The 16,941-nt window shown below is 40.8% G+C and overlaps 1 protein-coding gene across 2 annotated transcripts in view; it reads left to right on the top strand.

Annotated features, from left to right (window-relative positions):
• Positions 1 to 16,941, top strand: part of ctnnd2a (catenin (cadherin-associated protein), delta 2a) — a 923,305-nt gene that overhangs the window by 615,117 nt on the left and 291,247 nt on the right. For both annotated transcript variants that reach the window (XM_034165435.1, XM_034165372.1), the window contains exon 13: positions 11,801 to 11,933. In XM_034165435.1, coding sequence (XP_034021326.1) covers positions 11,801 to 11,933 — 133 coding nt within the window. The remainder of the gene's footprint in view (positions 1 to 11,800; positions 11,934 to 16,941) is intronic.

Below are 16,941 nucleotides of genomic sequence, written 5' to 3'. Positions count from 1 at the left end.
ACACACACACACTGCTGCCATGCTCTACTGCATGCTGGGTGAAACCTGTGAATGAACCTCCTTGCTCAAGCAGATCAGAATGATTTTTCCTCTGTTTTTGGGGGGAATTTAACATATGACGTTCTGGTCACGACGTTTACTGTGTTTGTGCTCCACCTTCTTATGAATCATAATGGCTTTATCTAGAAAACTAAAGCCCCATAGTCCACATACTGAAAATGATATCTTGCAAAACACACTTAATAAAATTAAGTTTGCGCTATTCATGCACTTTCACAGAGTGTGACAGGAAATCAAATAAGACCGACTGTTCAGACTGTTTTAGTTTTGACTGTTGGCTTGAAGGTCATTGCCTTTTTCTATTTCCGTCCTTGACAATACCTGTTTTGTTTTTTGTTGTTTTGTGTTTTCACCATGGTGAAAATATCACTATGAATGCCGCCCACCTCCCAGAAGCTAATTTTTATTGAATTATTTTTTTCAAAACTGAAACAATAAAGCTGAAGACTGACAGCAGCCTGACTGACTGTGACAAGTGTGGCCAATGTGGACACGCAATTCCACCACATTAGCAGGATGTTTTCTTGTGTACCAAGTGGTTTCTGGAACAATACAGACTGCTGCCGGAATGATCGAAATGTGTGTAGACGAGCAATTGGTCAACAGATGAGGAGGTGGTCGAAGGACAGCATATGGACCATTTTGACCACGTCCCCACTGTGTTCATCAGTATTTTCAAGATTCAGTACATTCTTCTTCATCTGAGTGTGATGGGGCCCTTGGAGCGAAAAACATCTTTTTGGACTTGCTCAAGTCGCATCTGACTCTAAAGGAAATATTACAAACACAACCCAAAGCAGAAGCATGCATATGTTGCATCTTGTCCTAGTGGGTGTGAAGTCCTATGCATAAACTTTTCACTTAGGAAAACCTTTATTGTTCAAAACAGGTTTCCACTTTATTCATGTAGGAGGAACGTTGAGCCTTAAGATGTTTGGAGACTTCACCCTGTGACCTCCTTGGCCTCTCCTTTAAGGTGTTGTCACACTTTGAAGGATTGAGTGAACTGATTCGTAATGGATTGAAATAGTTTGTCTGGTGGCAAATATCATTTAATCTGTCTGTCTCCAGTGGATTTGGAGCTCTGATGGATGGATGATGTCACATTTTCACCGGCAACACAGAGCTGCATTCAGCAAAAAGATTTTCCTGATTTCCAGACATACATGTGTGCTGGGGAGCCGGATTTGAGCAAGAATCACAGACAGCTGATCGCAAATATGGCTAGAATCTGGCTAGCTCTGGGACCATGATGTCATACTTCCTGTGTACGTTTGTGCGCTAACATCAAGCAACCTTTGTTCTCTGCGGTGCCTTCTCACTCTGAGGTCTTTTTTTCAGTTAATGCTGAAGAAAAAGCTTGGCTAAAAAATGCTGTGACGCATTTTTTCACTTTGGGAACTGTTCTCTCTTCCTTGGTGCTGAATTCACACCCCACACTGGAGCTTTGATGAATCTGAAGTGTGAAGCATTGAACAGCCACAGGATATGCAGGAGTATTGTAGAAGTTACAAATTCAAGTACAAGACAAAATGGAAAACAAATGTGCATCCACCAGGAAAGCTCTCTGTGTGATGTCCATGCAAAGTTTTGAGCACACACAAAACTTTTCAAAGTACTCGCTGGACATCATCTGACAATGAACGCATTTGAGGAATGAGAAACGCGGGTTTCCTCAGTCTGTCATAGAGCAACAGACACTTTACTCTCCTTCATCGTTCTCCATTTTGCTCAGCCTCCCTCTTTACGTTGTCTTGTACCCTTTTCCTATCACTTTCCTTTGCTCACTCTGTCTCACGCCCTACAAGGGTTTTTAATTAATGGGCAGCCGTAATGCTTATCTTATCAGCAGATCACTCCACTTTCTATTAACGACACCGACTGAGCCGGGAGGCGGCAGGGGAAGGATGATACATGCACAGAAATGCACATTAACACACCCACTCGCACAGTCCTCTTCCCAGACATGCTTTTCAGACGCTCACACACAAACTTGCAGATCACGATGCTATCTTAATCTCACCACACCATCACACACATAAACAAACTGCCCAGATGCTATCAGGATGTGTGTTTTGAGGAACGTCATTTGAGGGTCTCTCCTCCTAAATCTTTTAAATGCCTTGGGAATCCCTCCTTCTTCCTCTGGCTCCTCATCCTCCCTCCTTCAGTCCTGCTGTCTGGCTGAATGAACACTTATCATTTGGTAGATAAAAGGCTGTCCTTGCTTTATCTTTAAGAGCCATGTTTACTCCCCTGCTTTTCACAGATGCTCGACAGACCCGCAGTGGCTCGATCTGACAGATGAGAGCGGGGTATTTTCTGGTGGAACAACTTTAGAAACACTCTGTTTTTCTACCCCATCAATTTTAACTCCCACAGCAGGTCAATTGTCCATATTTACTGCAATTTCATGTTTGGGGTGGGGTTTTTCTTCATAGCTTGATGGGGATTACAATAAACCATGTTTTGGCACGGATTCGCGGGCGTGAATGCAGAAACAAAAAAAATCAATCCTCGAGCACCACAATCAATGTGAGATGCAAAGTTTGAACACGCTCTTTTCTTCAGATCACACCCAGATTTGACAGTGTTCCAAATACTCCAAGCAAGAAGGAGAACAAAGTGAAGGAGGTGTAAAATAGTTTATGAAATGGTGAGTGAGGGAGAAAAAAATTACAGTTGACTGTGGAGACAAAATGTGCACAGTCGCCCACACTCATAATTTCCTCATTTGGGGGAGCATAGCAAAACAGTTATCAACTGGGGATAATGCAATAAAGGAGACCAATTCTTTGGTATTATCAAGGGACAAAACATTTATTTCACTTTGTCCAGCACGCTCATAGGAGTGTAAACTCATAACAGTATCAAAGTAAAGAACATAACTCACAAAATTCACCCTGCAGACCATGTGCAGGCAGCAGTTATGCTGTGCTGTGCACTTCTGCAAACTTGGTCCCACTTTTTTCAACCCAGCATTGATTCTGGGCTCATGTCATCATTTTGCAAAAATCTCATTACAGAAAGTAGCACAACAACAGTAAATATTCACTTTAGTGAGATGCCCTCTCAGATCTTAGTGATTAGATCTTAGATATTAGTCAACATGTCTTCATGATGTACACTTTGTTGCAATACTCATCAAAAGTTGGACCATTCAAGACACCAAAGAGAATTTCACTATTGAATTTCACTGTGATTTCTAAAGTAAAAGTGCTGATTCCTTTTCAGGAATACATTCTTACCTAGGTAGGTAATTATTATTATTATTATTATTATTGTTGTTGTTGTTGTTAAACTTACTAATAATAATGAAAAGCATTTGAGAGCTGATGCAAACCCTGCACACTCCGAACAAATATTCAGCTCAGTTTATTTCATTTATATACTGCCAAATCACATCAAAGCTGCCTCAAGGTGTTTCACACAAATAAGGTTGAACCTTACCAACCCCAGAGCCAGAACACAGGTGACAGTGGTAAGGAAAAACTCCCTCTGATGATTTGAGGAAGAAACTTCAAGCAGACCAGACTCAAAGGGATGACCCACTCCTTAGGTCATTCTAAGTTACAAGGTTTTTGCAAAGTTTTACAAAGCTGAAGAAACAGAAAACAGGAAATCACACAACACAACTTTACAAAAGAAAAAAGATTCAAAGTCAAAGTGTCTTTATTTGTCTCCCTAAGGACAATTTTGCCTTGGACAGAGTCTGCTACACAACAACACATCCAGTACATAGCACCCATACATTAAAAACAACAACACAGTAAGTCAAAGGATAAAATATAAATACACAACATTATTAACATCTTTGTGCAAATTCTTCAATACATACCCTTAAGCTATCTTCCCTGAACTATCTGCTGATTTATGAGCTTCACTGATAATGGAATAAATGAATATTTATATCGATTATATTTACAAAGAGGAACCCAGTACCTCCTTCCTGAGTTAAGTAAAATATATTCAGAGTGCAGAACATGAGACTCATCTGTTAAAATATTGTCAGCACATCTGAGAACTGCCTGTTCAAACAACTCTTGGGGAGTTACAGGTACCACCATACCCATGATTTTGCCAGCTATCTTAATCAGATTTAATATTTGAGTTTTTGATTTAACCGTTAAATTACAAAACCAGCTAGTAATACCATACCGTAACATGGACTCAATCATTGCTCTGTAGAAAATCAGCATAATATTCCTACATTCACCAAACAGTCAGAAACGACGAAGAAAGTGCAAACGCTGGTGGATTCGGGCACAAACGCTTGACACTTGCATGTGCCAGCTTAAGTTATTATCGATATAAACCCCCAGATTGTTGTGAAAGTGTAGGAACACGGACCCACAACAGGGGGGCGCAAATGAACGGACAATGGAGAAAGTCAAATAACAAAGCTTTACTGTTGTGAATACGCACAACAAACACAACAGATTACAATTGTGGTTATAACCAATTCCAATGGTGTCGTGTGGGCAGGCTCGACGATAGGAGACGTCTGTCCGAACCGGAACCACCCGATTTCCTCCGCCACCGAACCCCGGGAATACTGGAGCCGCCAAGTCCCGAACTCCCAGGTGGCCACTGCCTCCGCTCGTCGGATCCGGTACTGCTGGCGAGGAACAGAAACAGTCAGATGTGGGTGCGGCTGCACCCAGCAACACGTAGGGTGGAAACACCACCTCCACCTCTAATCAACAACAACACTGTAGTGCAGGAATGCGAGTACTTATCCCAAAATACAGTCTCCTGCTGTTCTTCTCTCTTTCTGTGCAAAGGCAAAAGTATTCAATAGTCAGAAGACAATTCGTTGGGCTGGATACGTTACCTCCTTGGTAGAGCGATATCTCGGCAATGAGGTGGAGATGCCGTCCAGCTGATATACCCCTCTGCTGATGGATGTCAGCTGTATCGGTTGATAGGTGACAGCTGTCACCTTGGCTGCTCCTGTGAGGCGGCAGCGCCCTCTGGTGCCTGGAGCCCGCACTCCAGGCAGGGCGCCCTCTGGTGGTGGTGGGCCAGCAGTACCTCCTCTTCAGCGGCCCACACAACACAGATATTTACACAAATCCACCTGTTCAATGTTACGTCCATGTATGGTGACCACACTACGGTCTCCAACAGCCCGAGGGTCCACCAACATCTCCACTGTTTTATTAACATTAATCTGCAATTGATGGACATCACACCAGTTCACAAACCTGTCCACTCCGGATTTGTGACAACTTGAATTAGTACTAGTGTTCAGCAGACTGAGTATTACAGTGTCATCTGAAAATTTAACAACATACTGGTTTGGCTGATAGCTGATGCAGTCATTGGTATACAGTGTAAATAAAAAAGGTGAACTAACACAGCCCTGAGGGGCACCAGTGCTACTTAATGCAATATCAGAGCAGATAGAATTGACCTTCACCTGCTGTGACCTGCTTGTCAAAAAAGAATGATACCACTTAATTAAAAAAGGGTTCACATTCAACTGAATCATTTTTTGAAGAAGGATATGTGACCGGATACAGTTAAAAGCAGAACTAAAATCAATAAAAACTAATTTGGCATATGCAGAGGAACTCTCAAGATGCTTTAAAACCAAGTTCATTATAGTTAAAATGGCGTCACTCGTATTCCGCTTCCTTTTGTATGCAAACTGATACTGATCCAAGTGTGGCTCCACCTCTACAGTAAGCTCCTGAATTAACAGTTTCTCCAATACTGGCCGAAAATCATTATTCACTTGGGGGCATGATTTCTTGGAAACTGGAATAATAACTGATCTCTTCCAAAGCTCAGGTACTGAATAAGTATCAATAGAGAGCTGGAAGAGTTGATGCCAAGCTGGAGTGAGCTCCTCTGCAAATGTTTTTAAAAGAAAAGCAGACATATTGTCTGGCCCTGTAGCTTTATTAGTATACATTGATTTAAAAACTTGAGTAACTGATTGTGAGTCAATTAAAATTCTGTCCTCATGCAAATTCCACCTAATCTCTTTTAAAATTTCCCTGCACTCTTCCTGATTATCACTCTCAAAACGCAAATAAAAATCATTTAGCTCATTGGCTTTTGCAAATTCATTATTGTCAATTACAGGCTTCCTTGTTGTGTCCATGTTTGTCATGCCCCGAATAGAATCCCACAGTCTCTTATTGTTCGCTCTGGAAAGGTCCCGTTCTGTGTGCTCCTTATGCTGCCGTCAAGCATCTCTCATCTTCTGGTTCAGGTCTTTTTGTGCGACCCTAACCCCTGCAAAGTCCCTTGATTTAAAAGCTGCTTTCTTCCTATTAATACATTCCCGTATTTCCCGTGTGACATACGATTTATTATTTGGGTATTTCTTAATAATCTTTTGAGGAATGACTGAGTCCACACAGAAAGAGATGTAACCAGTAATTGCCTCTGTGGCATTATTGATATCCGTGTTTTGGAAAAAAATGTCCCAATCTGTACACAAGAAACATCCTTTCAGCTCCTCTATCTTGTCAGCAGACCACAGTTTAACAAAGTGGACCTCAGGTTTACTAGATTTAAATGCTGATCGATAGGTGGGGAGAAGCTGGACTACATTATGGTCCGAATTGCCAAGAGGGGGTCTGACTCTGGCTGTGTAGGCATCTCTTATGTTCCCATAGCACTTATCCACAGTCTTATTGCTCCTGGTGCTACACTGAACATATTGGTAGAAGCCAGGCAGGGATTTATTTAAACTGCAGTGATTTAAATCACCAAGAACAATCATGGCAGCATCCGGTTTATTTTGAAGATGAGAATGGACACAATCTGAAATCTGACGAGCTGCCCTGGCGGCATTTCCACTTAGTGGAATATAAACTACACACACAAATATATTTGTGAATTCTCGAGGAAGGTAATAAGATCGTAAGGTTACACACAGGAGCTCAAGATCGGAGTTACATACCCTGTCTCTGACAGCAAAGTTTGTACACCACCTGTCTTTAACGTATAAACAAACTCCACCCCCCCACCCCCCATGTTTTACCAGAGTTTTTGCTCCTGTCCAGGCGGATGTGTGTAAATCCATCCATTTGAATGAAGCTGTCCGGTATATCATCGCTAAACCATGTTTCTGTAAAAGCCATTAATCCAGACTCACGGAACTCGTAACAAGCTCCAGTTTGTAAGCACATCCAGTTTATTTTTAAGTGAGCACGCATTGCAGAGCAGGATGGGCGGCAGCGGTAGCTTGGTGGCTGCATTGCCTCAGGCCACCTCTCTTCCCCCGCTTCCTGGTTCGCCGACAATCCGGTTGGTATTCCGGTCGGTATTGTCGTACCAACTACCTCGGAACCTCGTCCAGCAGGCCCAATGATGGAAGAGCTCCGTGGTCTTGTAAACCCAGCAACTCTGTCCGGCTATACACTAGCCCCTCAGTGCTAACAGCCCCATCCACAGAGCAGTGGGCTATCCGGCTAAGTAGCACTAGCCATGCTAGTGCTAACAGAACCATACTCCCTCTCAGCCTCCACACACAGTCAAAAGCACAAACCGCACATTTAGTCCACCGTTGACAAGCGGTAGACAGAAAGAAAAGAACAAACATCAACAGCCTCCATACCAAACAAGCATTTTGTAGCAGAAACCCTCCTCCGTGTCGCCAGCAGAGCAGCGCCATCATCCCGTTCATTTGATGAGAAGTCCACACAGGCATTTTCACCACAGGCAGGGGTCATCCAGCAGTGCTCATGCCATTCCACGTCCAGTCCACGTTCCGCGTCCATTTAAGAAACTGTGCAGTCATCAAATCCAGCCCATGACAGTGTGACCTCATCCGAACCTCGGACAGAGAGGGGAAAAAAAGCAGAATCAGTCGGCCATAAAAACTAAACCTGCGGTATAATTTATCAGCATTAAGCAACAGGAAAGCAGAGAAAACACTAAGATGATCGCCGGGCCACCATCCCTAAGCTTCACTAACAGACACAGAATTTAGATAAAGTTGAGGCAGAGACCCACTCCATTTACTAATAGAATGAATTTAAAAGGATAGGCAGCATAGCACCATGCTATGGTAGCATGCTATCCATAATCTATGCTGGCCGTACCATAACACCATCAAAAATAAGACGTCCTTTTGTGACTTCCTGTTGACCTCATCATGACACGAGTTATTCACAAATGATTTGCTGATTAATATAAACTTCAGATCTCCTTGCTAACGCTATTGGTTTTGGAGATTTTTTTTGCACCACATTTTTGTTGACCATCTTGAGATAGCTGCACAAGTAAGATTCTCATTGTGTTTGGTGAAAATCCATCCAGCCTTTTTTTAAAATTATTTAGCCTGTTCTCTCTCTCACACACACACATACACAACCGCTGCTTTGCTGCTTTGGCAGTGCACAGGGCAACAGTCACATTTCTACTGGGGTAAAAAACGCCAGTAATAAACAGAAACAGTGATCTTAGTAGACCAGGACCAGCAACAGGTCAAGCAACATGATAAACCTGTCTTTGTTTAGTGTTGTGTTCATTACGTGCTTGTTAAACAATGTTAACATAGCCCAAACTATGAGGTTCACGCGTCTGTAATTTATTTTGGCCAGCCTAAGGCACACCTGTGCAATAATCATGCTGTCTAATCAGCTTCTTGATATACCACATCTGTAAGGTGGGATGGATTATCTCTGCAAAGAAGTGCTCACTAACAGATACAGACTTATGAACAGTATTTGAGAGAAATGGGTCTTCTTTTGTGTATATAGAAAATGTTTTACATGTTTGAGTTCAGCTCATGAAAAATGGGAACAAAAACAAAAGTGTTGCATTTATATTTTTGTTCAGTGTATATTGTCACTATGACCATTATTTTGTCTGTAAATTGCTCATATTTTATTTGTTTTTAACGTTCTCTTGATGTTGTTAACTTGTTTATTATGACGTATGTTACCTTTGTCGATAATGTTCTGATTGTTGGTGACTTCAGCATTGATATAAATAAGCTTTCTGGCCCCCTCTGCAAATTATTTATGGACATAGTAGATGTATTAGGATTCCAGCAATGCATTCTGGGTTCAACTTACATTAGTGGAATACCCTGGATTTTGTCCACATTTGTGGCATCACTGTCACAAATATTGACATTGTGTCTCTTTCAGATCACTCACTTATTAAGTTTACAGTCTCTTGGCCTTGTCCACTGCAACGAGACACTTATTTATCATCATGGCGACATATCAACTCCTCAACTACAATTGAACTTGGACCCAGACTGCCTGATATCTTAGTGTCACTTTCAGAACATGACCATTCAGTAGGCAGTCTTGTGGACACCTTCAACTCTGTGCTCACGACCACATTGATCATGATTGTTCCACATACCTCACCCCCCCCCCCCCCCCCCCCCCCAAAAAAAAACCACTCGCTTTGGTTCAATGATCACTTATGGGGCCTCAAGCATAAGTCTAGAGGTCTAGAGAAAAACTGGCGTCATTCAAAAGTAGACGTATTACACCTTACATGACGCCGTGCTATTCTAGACTGTAAGCGTGCACTTTTGGCAGCAAACTGGGCCTATTACTCTAATTTGATTATCAAAAACAAGCATAATTCAAGGATACTGTTAGACACGTGGCAACACTCATAAAAGGACAACCACTTGTACGTCATTCTCCATTTACAGCCCAAGATTTCTTAGATTACTTTGAGAAGAAAATAGTTGTCATTAGGTTAAATATATCCCAGCATGCCTTAGTCTGGCCAGTACACCCTGTTAATGATGTGGGTGCCATCACTGATCCATCACCTAGATTTACAGAATTTGATTTTATTTCACTGGATGTGCTGACAAAAGCACAACCTGTCCTTTTGACCCTATGCCAACAAAGCCGTTTAAGGACCTGTGGCCTACACTTGTGCCTCCTCTGGTGGAAATTATTAATCTGTCACTAACCTCGGGGTCTGTTTCAAAACATTTCAAATCTGCAGATTGTACTGCTGTGTTTGACTCAGTGGATCATCATATTCTACTCGATAGGCTGGAGAATCATTTAGGAATTATTGGGAATGTCTTTGCATGGTTGACATCCTACCTAGCCAGTTGCTCTCACTGTGTCCTATACAACAACATTACTTCTAACCTTATTGACGTTAAATACAGGGTTCCATAGGGGTCTGTCTTAGGCCTCCTGCTTTTCTCTCTTTATTTTTTTCCCTTTGGGCACATACTGCGGGGTTATGGGAGTACTTTTCATTGTTACGCTGATGACATTCAGTTGTACATGCTGATAATTACTGGTAATCTCATATACATAAAGACTTTAGAGGATTGCTGTGCATCAGTGAAAAACTGGATGCCTAGCAATTTCTTACTTTTAAATTCTGACCAAAATGGTGATACTTGGTTCAGTGAGACATCAACATCAGTTTGACCAGCTAATGCTTAACCTAGGCTTGTGTATCATATATCACACAAACAAAGTGAGGAGCCTTGAGATGATTTTTGATCCCATGTTGTTCTTTGACCTACACATCAGAGATATCATGAGGAGTGCTTTCTTCCACCTTTGAAACATAGAAAAGATCTGTCCCATCCTGTCTATGGCTGATGCTGAGACCCTAATTCATGCATTTGTCTCTTCTAGAATGGGCTACTGCAATGTTCTATTCTCTGGTTTACGACAGTCCAGCATTAGGGGTCTCCAATTGGTTCAAAATGCTGCTGCCAGAGTTTTGACAAAGATGCTTAAAGTTTGACCACATTACACTGATTTTGGCATCTCTTTACTGGCTTCCTGTCTCTGTAAGGTCAGACGTTAACGTTCTATTACTAACCTATAGAATTATTCATGGCTAGAACCTTCTTACTTAGCTGACCTAATTAAACCCTACATACCGGCCCGGGCTCTCTGTTCTCAGGGCATAAGACTACTTTGTGTCCCTGGGGTGATTTTTATCTGTGGGTCACAGAGCCTTCTCTTATCATGCACTTGTTTTGTGGAATGATCTCCTTACTTGTGTGAAGCACCTTGAAGCAGCTTTGTTTTGAATTGGCACTGAAGAAATAAAATTATTTGAAATTAAAATTTTAGAACTGAATGTGCAGTCTTTTTACAGTTACTTGTGAAAATTTTCCCAAGCAATAATAACCATAAGGCACTCTGATTTTGCATAGCTCTGCCAAAACAACATATTGCTTCAAGATTCTTCTGGATCCAAAATTTGTTCCAGTCCCAATTCCAAATAAAATCCCTCATTCTTCAGGAAGTCATCCATCTGCTCACCAAATTAAGTCAGCATCCTCTCACAACCTTTAGAGTCAAATAAATGTTGCCATGTGCCAAATCTTCTGGATCTCAGTTCCTGAATATGCTCCAGATCACTTCCAAAATCGAATCTTAATTCCTGAAACATTATCTCTTTGCTCACCAAATTTCACTGAAATCCTTTCATTGATTTTTTTTTTTTTTTAATAGTTGTTTGTACCCAGATTTCATATTGTTAAACTGCTGCAGAGAATGGGTCAAACTGGTTGTTAAATATGTGATATATTCCTATTTTAATTGTTTGCATCCAGCTATCTTTCGGGACAAACATAATCAAATGGATTTTGACATTTAAATAGTGATTCTGTGTAAATCATTGTGAGAGTGGGTGAGTGTGTTGAGACAGATCAGTGGTTTTCTTGGTCTCCTTTGAGGTAATTGCTCTTGTTTCCACGAAGTGTTTTTATTGACGTGCTGAAGGAATCAAAGCGTCTCCGTCTGGCTGTCTGTCTCTGTAGGGAATTTGGCTGGAGAGATCCGGAGCTGCCAGAAGTGATTCAGATGTTGCAGCACCAGTTCCCGTCAGTCCAGTCAAATGCAGCGGCCTACCTACAGCACCTCTGCTTCGGAGACAACAAGATCAAAGCTGAGGTTTGCCTCCTTCCTTCTCTGTCTTAGTAATGTATCTGTGATTTATTGATACCGAAGTGAACTTGTGTATTTGAAGAGTGAAGTATTCAGCTTTCAAGAGTAACGACTGAAATTGAAATTCAATGGAAAAATAAACAAATCGATGGTGATTTCTAGTGTTGTAGTACTCCCGAAGTCAAGACCAAACTTTGGGGCTTGTGAGTGAACGAGACCAAGCCAGCAGTGACTCTTTGGAGGTGATAAGACTAAAAACAGCATGAGGTTGGCCAAATGACAAAATGACTCGCGTGTATTTTTATTAGTGTCTCAGTGCCTCTACTGAAGATTGTCGATGCAAGAAGATTTCGCATTTGTTTGTGATTTTGGAAATGGTGATGACTGACAAACCGAGTGTGAGTGGTTGTAACCAGTGATTGACTTTTTTCCAGACAGGAAGCAAACAGGAGATTTCATGTAGAAATCATGATTGTTGTTGGCGTAGAGTCAACTCACTGTGTAGCCCATCAAGTCCAACCCCATCGCACGCCAGTTTGTGATGACATCATGAAAGATGATTTAATCTACTAGTTCATGATACGGTCCCATCGCTTGTTTCATGATGATATCACAAATTTTAGGTGATGCAGGGTGTTTCTGGTTACAGTGGGGCCAAAAAGTATTTAGTCAGTCCCTGATTGTGCAAGTTCTCCTTAGAAAGATGAGAGAGGTTTGTAATTTTCATCATAGGTACACTTCAACTATGAGAGACAAAATGAGAAAAAAAAATCCAGGAAATCACATTGTCAGATTTTTAAAGAATTTATTTGTAAATGATGGTGGAAAATAAGTATTTGGTCAGTAACAACAGTTCAACTCAATGCTTTGTAACATAATCTTTGTTGGCAATGACAGAGGTTAAACATTTCCTGTAAGTCTTCACCAGGTTTGCACACACTGTAGCTTGTATTTTGGCCCATTCCTCCATGCAGATCTCCTCTAGAGCAGTGATGTTTTGGGGCTGTTGCTGGGCAACATGGACTTTTAACTCCCTTAACAAATTTTCTATGGGCTTGAGGTCTGGAGACTAGCTTGGCCACTCCAGAACCTTGAAATGCTTTTTACGGAGCCACTCCTTTGTTGCCTGAGCGGTGTGTTTTCTTACAATTGCTCCCACAATTGATTTATTCACACCAACCTGCTTGACTACTGTAGATTCACTCTTCCCAGCCTGATGCACATATACAGTTTTCTTCCTGGTGTCCCTCGACAGCTCTTTGGTCTTGGCCATGGTTGAGTTTGGAGTCTGACTGTTTGAGGCTGTGGATAGGTGTCTTTTATACAGAAAACGAGTTCAAACAGGTGTCATTAATACAGGTAACAGGTGAAAGACAGAACAGCTTCTTAATGGGCTTCTTAATGAGCTTCTTAACTTATTTTCCACCATAATTTACAAATAAATTCTTTAAAAATCCCACAATGTGATTTCCTGGACTTTTTTTCCTCTCATTTTGTTTCTCATAATTGAAGTGTACCTATGATGAAAATTACAGACCTCTCACATCTTTCTAAGTAGGAGAACTTGCACAATCAGGGGCTGACTAAATACTTTTTGGCCCCACTGTATGATTAAGGCTATTGTTAGGGTTAGGGTTACAAATGGTGAACTAAACTTGCCCGCATCATGAAAATGTGACGCATTTCATTACAAAAAATAATAAAAAAAAAAGTGAGACTGGGCTGGTAAGTCATATTAAGACATTTTCCTTTGAGAAACCTTCCATCACTAAGCAATACCCGCTATTGCTTTGTTTCCATAGTACAGTGACAATAAAGTGAGTTTGTACCTCAGAAGTAATTTTAGAAAGATTAAAGAAGTCCCTCTGGAACCCTCTATTAAATCCTCTTTAATGAAGCTTCCAGCACTTGAAAACAAAATCAACACCATATGCAACCACTTTGACCATCATATTAACAAAAGTACAATATATTTATTTTCTGTTTCTTCACTTGTGCCAAAACATAAACACACATATGCCATTCGCAAGTCTGGGGGGAAATTAATGACAATTGAGTGTGTAAATAACTTGTATCGCACCCTCAACTGAAAGACATCACAGAGACGAGGCACACATGACTTTTCCAACTATTAGTGATAACATTTCTTTATGTGTTTTTCCTTTTGGATCTTGGAGATATCATTTTATGAAAGCTTTATGTTGCCATAATGTGCCAATAGAACTGGTCCATCTCTACCTGCTGAAAGAAGGTAGAGATGTTCTCCTCCTGCCTGATGGCTCCATCCTCAGCATCCTTCTCCCTATATACCCTAGGTCCCTCCTCTGCGCATGTCCAAACCATTTAAATCTCGCCATTCTGACGTTCTCTACAGAACATCTTTCCTTTACTGTTCCCCTGTGTTCATTCCTAATCCTGTCCAGCCACGTCTGTTTCTATGGAAACCAAAAGCATCTTCACCTCTGCCACCTCCACCTCCTGTCTTTTTCTTAGCATTAGCACCACCACCTCTAAACCACCCAACATAGGTGGTCTCATACTCTGTTTTAAACTTTCCCTTTCATGTTTGCAGATATTGTTCTGTCACAAATCACTCCTGCCATGCTTCTCCACCCACTCCACTCTGCCTGCACTCTTCTTCACCTTTTAACCACACTCCAGTGTTTCTGATGGCTGAGTCCTCCAAGTCATTGAAAACCTTGATCTCAGTCTTGAGCCAAGACCATTGCAAACCCAGACACTCCAATTCCTTCTTCTCAAGTGCTGCAACCAGGGATCCATTGATCCCACAAAGATCATAACATTCTCCATGAAGTCGAGGTCCGTCAACCTTTCATTACCAACAAAGGCACAGAAGCCACCAGTTTCCACAACCTCATACAACGCCCAGTCAATCCAACCAGTACATCCAACACCCAGTCCATTAAACAGTGTTGGAGGTAGAACACATCTCTGATGTCAGACACTCTGCAGCTGCTACAGCAGTCTTAGTACCTCAGTATAGGCTGTCTATGATGTCCATCAGCTTGTCAGGGATCCTGTGAATTTTATGAATGACCCAGAAAGCAGCCTGGCCAACCGAATCAACACAGGCTGCAAAGACACACTGCCTATAATACTCGTCATGTTTGCATTCAGTGAGTACTTGCAGGGCTAGGGTGTGATCAGTGGTTGCCTTCTTGCGTGTAAAGCGAGACTGTTCTAGTTGCTGCAAGTATGTGATATACAAGAAAGCAGCAAAGAAAACCAATACTTACAACCTGCAGATGCATGCAGTTAAGAATGCACAGGAGTCCTTTTTGTATTGTAACTACACATCCATGCACATTTGCAGTAGAAAATGCAATCAAATGTTGCATTCAAGAAAAATATCACACATTATTGTGCTTCAACTCACTTATCCACAGACCTGAGAAAGAAACCAAAGTGTTCATATCTTTTGTATGAGGTGTAATCATTTCTTGAATGAAAGTGTCCAACAGAGGAGGCAAAAGCATCTGTTTATTGACAGTGGATGCTTCTGCTCGCCTTCATCAGTCTTTTTTGATTGTCTTTGCTGGAAGCCCGCGGCGCTCCTAAGCACTGTTTACATAGATTAAATCACTCAGCCAAAAACGCTGCTTCTCATGGCACCAAATAAACCATTAGTCACAGAGCTTCACCTGTTTTTGCTGATCATTTTTAATGAAAAATGAGCCGAGTAATCAATCTCAACACCAAATATGCAACATTAATTTGATTAAAAATATTAAAAATTTTTGTTTGTTTGTTTCACAGTGATACAGACATATTGTTGGATTTATTTATTTATTTATTTATTTGCCTTGTTTGGAATAATGAGTTTGTTTTGCCATGATTATAAGAGCATAATTCCTCTTAAAGCTGTGTTACTCACAATAAATAAATAAATAAATAAAACAAAAACCTCTTATCTGTAAGTGCTTTGTAATTTTTTATTCATTATACCTGCTTTCCTCTTGCAGACTTTGTACTTAGTCTTGTTTTAATCACATTTAGGATGAAAGTGTTCTTATTAACTCTACACCGCTTACTCTCATGTAGCATGAACTTCAAAAGGGAAATAACACGTGGGTTTAGAACATCTTCAACATCTTCAAGCCATGACCAATTTAGTAAAACCTGTGGGGAAAAAATTGCACTGTGTCCTTGAACTGTCCAGTTAATTTTTTATTTGAATGATGTATGTGACCATTGTACTATATATATGACATATTGTCTATATTTTAGATGTGATTGCTAATTTTCAAAGTGATCAAAAAATGATCAAAGTGATCATTTTTTTTCAAAGATGCATGTTGGAAGTTTTCAAAGTTCCCAGTAAAAGAGAGCTCATCCAGGGTATAAATGAGGTTGAATCTAAATTTCATTTGTATTAATCAGATATGGGGTCTCTGCTGGCTCGATATCAGCTCCAATTTAATGGCCGTGCATAATCAGTTTGGAATTAAAGTGAGATGTTTGAGCTTAGACAGAGTGTGTGAACCGTGAATAAATCTATGAGTGCATCTCTGAGTATTTTCTTGTTCTCTACTGCATTTTCACATTGGCTATACCTTGAGCATCTTTTCTGATCATGTCTTTTATTTATTATTTTGTGTTATTTTATTTTGACATGTAGGAGGCTTTCTGCAATTCAACAAAATGGGGTGTGCAGCAAGTATAGTGTGAGTGCCCGTCCCAAGAGGAAAAAATGAGTAGGGTTATGTGAGGAATGGCATCTGGGGTAAATCTTCCCACATAAAGCATGCCAGTCACAAATTTAATTTCCATACCATATCGGCCAAGTACTGGGTGAACAACAACCACTGCTGGTGCTGTTGTCCAAAGATGAAGTTACAGTGCATCTGGAAAGTATTCACAGCACTTCACTTTATCCACATGTTCTTATGTTACAGCCTTATTCCACATTCTCAAAATTCATCTCACAATACCCCATAATGACGATGTGGAAAAAATTATTTTATAATTTTTTGCAAATTTGTTATTAGTTGAT

This window comes from Thalassophryne amazonica, chromosome 1 (assembly GCF_902500255.1).
Source record: "Thalassophryne amazonica chromosome 1, fThaAma1.1, whole genome shotgun sequence".
In the NCBI taxonomy this organism is placed as follows: domain Eukaryota; kingdom Metazoa; phylum Chordata; class Actinopteri; order Batrachoidiformes; family Batrachoididae; genus Thalassophryne; species Thalassophryne amazonica.
This window is presented reverse-complemented; position numbering and strand designations above follow the sequence as displayed.